We start from the raw sequence: 9,957 nt of genomic DNA on the forward strand, positions 1-9,957 counted from the left end.
ACTCCTCAGGTGAACCCTCAGATCTTCCATCTGACGAACTATGGCTTAAAGATGTCACTCATAAGCTCTCTGACGTACCCGGAATTCTAAGACTTCAACTCGGGATGCAGCTAGTTCCTGCTGCATAGCCTCATTGACTCTCCTAGCTCTTTCCATAGCTTCTTCGAGATGGACAATGCGAACCGTGTTAACACCCGAATTGGTGTCAATTTCCATGATTCGGTCGATGGCTGCCCGACCTTGCTCCTCATTCTGATCAATCCTGCGGATCGTAATGGGAAGGACTCGGTTAGCTGAGCCTCCCTCGCATAGATTGTAAAAGCTTCAGTCTCCATTGAAGGGTAAAGGTTGACCCTGTTCGTGACTCCATCGATTCAAGTTCGTCGCCCACTGTGGGGCCTTGAAATGCTAGTCGGGGGTTGAGATTTGGGACTTGAACCTCTTGAGGTAGGTTGTTGACTTCAGGTTCGGAGTCAGAACTCTCCGGAAAGCCTTCTGCGAGGTGATCGTCCAAAGGGATTGGATGATCCTCTTCTGGCTCTACTTCAAGCCATCCGGCATTGCCTGGGTTTGGGAAGTACGGGTCGCCAGGAGGATGGAATCCAGCCATGATATCTACGCAAGAAAAGGGGTATAAGAATCTTATATAATAAGACGTACTACTTAAGATAATTGTAAGTTTCTTTAATGGGAAGTTGGCTAAGGATTTTTACATGAGTCAGCTAGAGGGTTTTGTCGATGCAAAACACCCTAATAGAGTGTGTAAGGTTGAGAAATCCATCTATGGATTGAAACAAGCGTCTCACAGATGGAATATTTTTTTTCGATGAGAAAGTCAAAGATTTTGGTTTCATGTGAAGCGAGGATGAGTCCTATGTATATGTCAAAGCCAGTGGGAGTATAGTTAGCTTTCTCATTTTATATGTCGATGACATACTGCTCATAGGAAATGACGTCCCAACCCTGCAGGAGGTTAAGTCCTGGCTTGGGAAGTGCTTCACTATGAAAGACCTCGGAGACACTGCTTATATTCTTGGGATAAGGATAGTGAGAAACAAGAGTAAAAGACTAATAGGACTTAGTCAAAGTACTTACTTGGATAAGGTACTAAATCGTTTTAGTATGGAAAATTCCAAGAAATGGGAGTCACCAATCCAAAGCAATACCAAGTCGAGTAAGTCTCAAAGCCCGAGTACTGAATCCGAGATAGCAGATATGAGTCGAGTACCTTATGCTCCCATAGTTGGCTCGATCATGTATGCTATGAGTTGTACTCGCCCTGATGTAGCCTTCGATTTGAGCATGGTCAACAGATATCAAGGGAACCCTAGTAGAGCACATTGGAACGCACTCAAGAATATTCTTAACTACCTTCGGATGACTAAGGAATGGTTTCTTTTCCTCGGTGGGAGTGATGACTTAATGATACGAGGGTATAGTGACGCTAGTTTTTAGACAGACCGAGACAACTTCTGCTCTCAGTCAAGTTGGGTTTTTACCTTGAATGGAGGATCAGTGACTTGGAAAAGTTCCAAGCAGGTGACCATATCTGATTCAACGTGCGAATCAGAGTACATAGAAGCGAGCGAAGTGTCAAAGGAGACAATATGGTTGAAGAACTTCATTGGAGACCTTGAAGTTAGGCCGGCCATAAAGGAGACTATGGATATTTTCTACGATGATGAAGCTACGGTCGCCTTGACCAAGGAACCAAGGGATCATGGTAGATCTAAGCATCTCGACGAAAAATATCATTTCATCATACATCGGGTAGAAGAGGGACTCCTCGTAGTGAATACGGTATCGTCAGAGGATAACCCAACAGATCCGCTTACGAAGGGACTGAGTAGGGTTGAGCACTTGCAGCATGCTAGGAGCATCAGGCTGAAGGACAATATTAGTTTTAGTGATTAGATAGCTTTTAGAAATTTGTAATAAATAAATTATAATTGACATTTTGATGATTAAATAAAGGAGTATTATTTATAAGTAATGTTACTGTCTTATGTCAATTATTTACTATTGTTTCACTTTGCATGTTTTGACTTCCTAAATAATAAGATTATTTAAATTATCCACAGTCGATCATATTTTGGAAGCAAGTATGAAAGAAGACTATCATGAATTGGCTTGTAGATCATCTAAGTGTTTAAACATAGCAAATGTTTGCTACAACGTTCATGAGTGCTCTTGAAATAGGATTTGAGTATTGGATTAAACATGCGCTCACTTGAATCACTTCATGGAATTAATCACGAGTGATTGTAAGACGATAATATCATATAGTCTTTAAACCTAGATATATGGTTTATTGTTTGCAAGTTGGTTGTGCATTGATAATGCGTAAACACATCAGTAACTTGATGTTATAAAATGCATTGTTGTGTATGATTTGATGAGTAAATAGTAAATGCATATAAGTCAAAGTTTATCTGTTCCTTTTATCCTATGAGGGTAAAAGCAATATCTTGGGCCCTCGATGATTTGATTTGACTTATGTGTCTGGCTCGGTCAGGACTAGCTTGATGTGTTCAATTAAGTTCTATGTTAGACGAATCAAATATCAAGAAACAAAATGTTAGACAATGAGTATGACTATGTTCCATGTGATTGTCCACACGATATCTTGAAAATGGAGGATTATATGATCCCTTATCTAAAGGATGTGTCAGAGTTTGACAACGACTTTTGAGAGCTACAATTGATAATCGGATTTTGAAGTCGTACTTGCATCCACTACTAGAAAAACAACCTTTTACGACGCTCATTGCGCGTCATAAAAGGCTCAGACGACGCGCAAATACGCATCAAGGAATGCCTTGTCATAAAGCGAGACGACGCGCAATTACGACGCACGTTTATGACACGCAATGTGTATAAAGGAATGCCCTGTCTAAAAGGAAGACGACACACATTCGCGTGTCGTAACCTTACGACGCGCGTGTTAATGACACGCAATGTGTATCAAGAAAGCCCCTGTCAAGAAAGGCCATGTCTTAAATGAAGATGACACATATTTTTGCGTATCGTAAATTTAAATGTTTAAAAAAATATTTATATATTTATTAATTTTTAAATTAAATTTTCATTTAATGTCTCATAATAGATATAACATACCATATACAAAAAATACAATCCATTGCATAAAATTTAATGTCATACAATTCTATTTCTTACAATATATAAATTTACATTCATCTAATCTACTATGTGTTTCATACTAACAATTGAAATGAAGAATGTAACACTTGCATTTGCAGCATCTTATCTCTTTCAGCTTGAGCTTTCTTTTCCTCTTCTAATTCCAGAGCTATTCGCTTTCATCAACCCTGTAAGCACAACACAAGAAATAATGATATGATTTCCTTCAATGTGGAGACATCCTTACATGGTCCTTCCTCCAAATCTATACCAACTTTGACATTTCCATTGGCATGATCCGCATATAGAGTAAATGTGATCTCCATAGCATTAAGCCCACCATTCTCAGCTAATGTTTTTGGTATCATTTCAAAGGTCTACGCAAATTTTCCAATTGCATACTGATCTAATCTCCATCATATCAATCATCAATAAAAAAAATTAGTAAAACACAAACTAATCATTCAGATTACCTACCCTGTCTCCGAGAAAGAAAACTCCTTCAGTTTTCTTGCTAATTCAATTTCAGTGGTTGCAGCTCCAGGCACAATCCTACTGCCCTTGCATAACGCCTAAAAAAATACAAGGAATAAAAATATAATTTATCCAAAAAGTAATGCATTTTATCTTGTTACTAAACACAAAAACAAGAAGCAACAAAATTATTAACTCTGAATTTAGGTTTTTTCCTAAAAAAATTCCTTTCATTTCCCAAACTGCCCTCTCATTGTTTTTGGGGAAAGAAAAAAGAAGGTCCAGATTACCTTGTAAGTATTTACACCATCATCAACAGCCCTTTCCAGATCATTGTGTATGCTATCTGTACTTCCACGCAGCAAACCCGTTGTCACAAAGTTCCCACCTTGTTCGTTTCGTACAATAGTCACCTACACAACAAACAACAGGGGCATTTTTTGTCTTTATAAAAAACTGTAATTTTTGTCCTCTTGACATCACTCTCAGTCACCAAACCAAACAAACAACAAATGATGTTTCATAATCATACATACCCTAGCACCACCAATTTCCTCTATAGAAGTGGAGTCAACATATCCAAGATCATCAGGATTCACAACACCAATCTTCAACTACAATTATATAAATTATTAGCAGTTATATATATATATATATATATATATATATATATATATATATATATATATATATATATATATATATATATATATTCAAAGTTCAAACAAATAATAAAACATGATGCTTACAAGAAAGTTCAAGAAGAAGCACTCACCTTTTCCTTGTCTATTTTCTTTATACTCCCTACAGTATCACCCTTTAAGACCATTCCTCTAACTGTTGTGCAGTTATGTAGACCTTCTCCTACAAGTTTTGCAACTCTCACATTGTCAACATTGAAATTCACAGGTTCTTTGGGCAAACTTGTATGTGGGGTAAGTGTTGAATTTAAAACATACAAGTATCTACCATTCATGTCAATATTATATATATATATATATATATATATATATATATATATATATATATATATATATATATATATATATATATATATATATATATATATATATATAAGCAATGGCACATAAAGACTTGCCATACCATGAGAAGGGAAGCTGCAGCAGCAGCTACATTGTCTGCCATTGACATCAAAGGTGCAACACCTCCACCTGCAGCCACCTGCATACTAGAAGGTGATGCGGTATCAGTAGGAGCACCAGTTTTCTCCACGCCTTCTGAACTAACATTTGATGTGACAACCAACTTTGCATCTTGGAAAGCCTGAAAAACACATGACCAAGTATTATCTTTTCAGTCATCAGATGTCTGTTTTTGACTTATCTAAAGATCCCACATCATGCTACTCATATATCTGCATGTGATTAGATATTAACAATTATGTTAGGATTTAGAAATCCTAAGTTATGATTCATTTGAATCATTTGAATTGATGATCTAAACAATATAGAGAAATTCTAGGAGCATCTTATTAGTGTAGAGGAGTTAGGGGCATTTTGGGCATTTAATATTAATAGTTTGTTATGTTAGATAGTTAGGGGCATTTTGGGCATTTCATAATAAATTGATCATTGAAGAATCTGGAGAAAAACACACTGTACTTGGTACAAAAGAACATAATGTATACAGTACATAATACTCTAATACAAACAGGGCTGTTGTTCAGGAAACAGGAACGCAAGCTCAAAACTAAAATCATTTGACTCCCAGAGCAACAAAATCAGGAAGAGAATATGCATATAAGTAGAAGATAAGAACCTTGGACTTTGGAGAATTGGAGAGCTGGAAAATCACATGGGTTCCCTCCTCTTCACCAGCATGGGACCCACTTGCGATTAGCTTTCCTACTAGTAAAATTAGTGGGAACATCTTCTAGTCCAATTAAGGTAGTCAATCTAAAACGAAAAAAAAAAAAAATGAGATTATTACCCACGAAAATTGAGAAAAGATTATGATGTGAAAAGTTGACGCGTTGGGCCCCTATAGAAATTGTTAAAGATTAAAATCTAAGATTGTTAACAAATTGTAATGAAAGATTTTATTAGCAAAGTGATTTTTTTTAAAATTATAAAAAATGTTATAAAATAATAATAATAATAATAATAATACCCATTGTCAATTTTTCGCCTTGGAGCTGTTGTAGCTGTCATGAAATAAAGTCCATCAGGAGACCATTCGCTTGTTACTCACCATTCAGCTTTAGTGGCTCCAAGTTGCTTCTTCTCAACATAGTCCCAGAATGCATGAACAATATCATTACTAGTCAAATGACTAACATACCCTTCATATACAATCCAAAAACAACACTATAAGTTATGAAAATAATTGTGATAATGGGGAAAGAACTAAGAAGATAAGCATACCATGTCACCTGGTAGGTTACCATAGCCTGCCACACATATAACTAGAGAAGAAATGATTAAGGTCAAAACAGTCTTTTAGTATGAAAAGAGTGTAGGAAAAAAAATTCAAAAAGTATATTTTTTTGAAGGATACACTTTCCCTTTGGGTTCCAGCAAATGGTATTCTAAGGTCCTATTCCAAGCTCCATTAGAGGATTGCACTTTTTGTCAAAAATTGTCACCATTGCACGCAAAGCTGTTGGCATGTCAAGGAAACAATATAAAAAAAAAATAATAATAAAAACTGTGATATTTATTTGTTGGAGTGTAAGGGTAAGATAGTCATTTAGTCTCTCGTTCAGACTAGAAAAGAAAGATACAACACTTTATCCAGACAGTCGTCATTACCAATTCATTCACTTAATTTATATAGGAGTAAAAAAAGGATGATGTCGCGTCCATTTGGCATCTGACTTGGCATTGTCTGTTGTTGTTTTGTCCATGTGGCACTGGCATTGCGTCCATATGAAGTGTTTTATTTAGTTTTACCTTTTCAATATTAGAAATTAATAGACAGTCCACATGGACGCCATGTCAGCACTACTTGGAAAAATGACAACATACCATGTCAATTTGTATTCCATGTCATCCCTTGATCAATATTATATTATTACTCAAATGTCTATAATACCCTTCAATTGTAATTCAAAACAAAACACTAAAAAAATTTGTGATAATGGGTAAAGATGATAAGCATACCATGTCACCTAGTAGGTTACCATAGCCTACAACACATATAACTAGAGTAACTTTTCGAACCCAAAACTGCAGCACAAACACTTCACTGATGATGGTACTATATACATATTTTAACTCCAAGATTTGTTTCTGATATATGTTTGTCACTTTGTATGCTTATAGGATTTGATGGAAGATGCGGAAAGTATTGTTTCAGGTGCCTTTGCAGAGTGGGAAACATACTTTGTACTACAACTACCCTAGATCTATGGTGTTTTGAATGATCGGTTGAGTTGAGTAAAAATCTACTTGAAGCTTTATGACTTTGTGATAGATCGTTTCTACAAACTGAAGCTCTTCGCCGCTAAAACAAACGGTCAGTTTTTCCAACAGTTCTTCGAACCATGGTGGTGGTTCCTTTTTGTATCTGGAATAGAATATCAACAAATGAAATTCTCCAGGTTTGTTGCTTTTTGTATCTGGAATCATAAAATATTAAATGAGAATTTATGTGGAGGGATTATATATATATATATATATATATATATATATATATATATATATATATATATATATATATATATATATATATATATATATATATATATATATATATATATATATATATATATAAGGGGGAGGGATAACATGGTGGTGGTGGTTGTTTCAGTTGGTGGGGAAAGATGCCTTGGCTGAAACTGATAAGATTACTTGAAGAAAACAGATACAATGGAGGAAAGAGCCAGAATCCAACTTCCCAGATGCTAGTGACAATATATAAGGAGTATAAATTGCGAATACATATTCATTTGTCGATTGTTATAGATACCTGTAAGCCCGATGCAGCCATACCCTAATCTTGAGACCTGTAGAAAAAGAAAATGAGGTTGAATGTCTAGCAGATCCATATCTAATTTGCAATTTATAACAATCTTTTCTATCCCTAATCATACAACTTTTTGTCCCAGAATTCAACCACCTAATGTATCAAACCCCCAAATTGGAAGTAGAATATAAACCTAGATAGAATTGAAGTGGTGATTCACGGAGAAAAGTTTTAACAGAAAAGGTAATTGTATCACATGCATACACATATGAATCTAATTACACCATAGAAGGCTAAATAATTACCGTATATTCTTTCAGAGACATCGGCAAGTCCATCGAGCAACTTCTTATAAAACAATTTCTACAACAACGCCATTCGATTGACCGAATTCGGAAATCCTAAAAACAATTTTAAAAATCCCCTGACAGCCCAACCTCTGTAAAACAGATATATCTACATGATGTTTTGACGAGGCTAAAGTCTGGAATAAAGTCTTCATCCTTGGGAGGCGCTGGAGTGAAGTCCGACGATCGATTGCATGAGAACCGATAGTGGTGGTGGAAGGAGAAGTTATGCGTTGGTTTGAAGGAGAACCAAGATTCGACATACGAACTACAGAGAAGGAAGCGGGGAAGAGGGTATACATGAGAACGAAACACAACAACTCGGTCAGAAGGTATTTTTCCTTGGACCGAATCGACACAAAAATAAGGACTGGATCCTTGATTTGGACCGAGTCCGAAGGTGTAGAAAGGAAAACAAACAAGCTGACTTTGGATTGAGGACCGGTTCCTAACTTGAGACCCAGTGAGAAAGAAAATCAAACGGCCCCTTAGTGGAAATGGGAATGAAGAAGAAGAAAACCTGGTAGTTCATGGTATGTGATTGTGTAGCATATGATGTTGATGGACATCGTTAAGGGTCTCCCAATGTTGGAAGAGGTATCCATTACTGATTCAGGGAGAGAAGGGAGGCTTTCTCTGAGTGGGGAAAAGCTCATTGAGGTGAAGGAATGGGTAAAATCAGCCAAGAAGTAAGCCTGAAGTGAGATCGTTGATTGTTGCAGAAGTGAGATCGTCGATTGTTGCAGAGGCCTGGAAGAACTGATTGAGAATCGGTGAGCTTTTTGAATTTTCTTGAAAAAGCCCTAGGTAGAATGGTTCTTGAAAAATCCCTAGGAATGAGTGAATGAAGGGAGATACTGAGGAGAGATTGAAGAAGCGGGCACTTCAAAATTTTAGAATCAGTGGATTTCATTTTTGCCCTTTAAAAACGCGCGTTTAATAAAAAAACATAAAGCGACATTTCTAGTGGACACGCATTTAAAACAAGTGCCCTCCGTGTTTGTATTTTTTTCTGTTCGACATTAATTTTAAGGCACACAAAAATGCGTGTCTTCTATCCTTCAAATTTTGGAAGGCTAACATTATTTTTAAGAATACACAAAAATCCATATCATAAATCAGCGAGTGTCATTGTTTGCACGTCATTAAAGGGTATTTTTCTTGTAGTGATCTATAGTTATTAGACTTATCCAAGTGGGAGACTGTTGGATTATGTCTAACCCCATAACTATATTTGGTATGTACTTGACCCGGTTCTAGCATGGTCCTTTTGGGTAGCTTTCACCAGAGCAACTTGATTGGATGATTAATGGAGAAAGAGGTTATTATGTTTATTAATATATTATATGAACAATATATTAAAAGAGAAATCATATTGGTTAATTAATATTGGTCAAGAATGAATTAAGAAATTAATTTTGTGGTCGAAAGATATTAATTGAACCTAAGGGACTGGAATTGCAATTATAAGATAATTGGATTTTGAGGTGAGGATCCATTAGAAGGGGTGGACAAAATCAAGGAGGGAAAACCACCTTAAATTCGTCCAAGGCCTTATTCTGGAAGGTTCCTTTAGACTGCTTAAGGCCTAAGCAATCCAATTAGGGTGTCAACTGAAACCTAGCAGCTCACCTATAAAAAGGACCCTAGGGCTTCATAATTCGGCTATGACCTTGAACCCTAGAGATCAAGAGCTGATTTTGAGCCTCCTTCCCCTCTATCCAAGATCATCCAACTTGCTTTGGTGTTTGTGATTCATTAGAGGCATCGCATTTGAGGTGCTAGATTCTCAAAGTCTAAGATCTTCAAGCTACAATTGAAAGGTAATCATCTAAACTTGTTTAGTTATTGTTTTGGATTTTTTGTATGCTAGAATTAGGGTTTACAAGCTTTGGATGACTTGCATGTACAATTAGAGAAACCTAGATCCAAAGTTTTAGGGTTTGCATGTGCGCCATGGGATTGATGTAATGCTCAAAACCCAACACTCCTTAGTATCCTAAGATTCTTACAGATCTGGTGCTTTCAGTAGTACGGGCCATATACTACCTTCCACACCAACCTATAG

At 36.4% G+C, this 9,957-nt stretch overlaps 1 protein-coding gene across 2 annotated transcripts; it reads right to left on the reverse strand.

Moving 5' to 3' along the window:
• Nucleotides 1-3,170: 3,170 nt before the first annotated feature.
• Nucleotides 3,171-8,737, reverse strand: LOC145047889 (T-complex protein 1 subunit theta-like). 2 transcript variants are annotated; one of them, XM_078996256.1, is made up of 13 exons: nucleotides 7,848-8,737; nucleotides 7,546-7,582; nucleotides 6,738-7,195; nucleotides 6,133-6,234; nucleotides 6,000-6,040; nucleotides 5,746-5,917; nucleotides 5,395-5,531; nucleotides 4,720-4,899; nucleotides 4,391-4,479; nucleotides 4,152-4,229; nucleotides 3,906-4,028; nucleotides 3,619-3,713; nucleotides 3,171-3,329 (listed from the first exon to the last, which is right to left on the reverse strand). In XM_078996256.1, the coding sequence occupies exons 9-13, from the start codon at nucleotides 4,442-4,444 to the stop codon at nucleotides 3,311-3,313; spliced, it is 369 nt and encodes a 122-aa protein (XP_078852382.1). In that variant the 5' UTR covers nucleotides 4,445-4,479; nucleotides 4,720-4,899; nucleotides 5,395-5,531; nucleotides 5,746-5,917; nucleotides 6,000-6,040; nucleotides 6,133-6,234; nucleotides 6,738-7,195; nucleotides 7,546-7,582; nucleotides 7,848-8,737; the 3' UTR covers nucleotides 3,171-3,310. The 2 variants fall into 2 exon arrangements, with proteins under 2 accessions (XP_078852382.1, XP_078852375.1); XM_078996249.1 differs by having other exon boundaries at nucleotides 3,171-3,552.
• Nucleotides 8,738-9,957: the final 1,220 nt, after the last annotated feature.

This window comes from Lactuca saligna, chromosome 1, assembly GCF_052625555.1.
Source record: "Lactuca saligna cultivar CGN05327 chromosome 1, ASM5262555v1, whole genome shotgun sequence".
In the NCBI taxonomy this organism is placed as follows: Eukaryota; Viridiplantae; Streptophyta; class Magnoliopsida; order Asterales; family Asteraceae; genus Lactuca; species Lactuca saligna.

Excerpts from the sequence above, each read along its gene's own strand:
- LOC145047889 (XM_078996249.1), bottom strand. The coding sequence starts at position 4,444 with ATGGTCTTAAAGGGTGATACTGTAGGGAGTATAAAGAAAATAGACAAG. Across the intron at positions 3,714-3,905 it reads ATGGTGTAAATACTTACAAG|GCGTTATGCAAGGGCAGTAG; the intron begins GTAATCTGGACC and ends GTATTTTTTTAG. Across the intron at positions 3,553-3,618 it reads TTTTCTTTCTCGGAGACAGG|ATTAGATCAGTATGCAATTG; the intron begins GTAGGTAATCTG and ends GATATGATGGAG.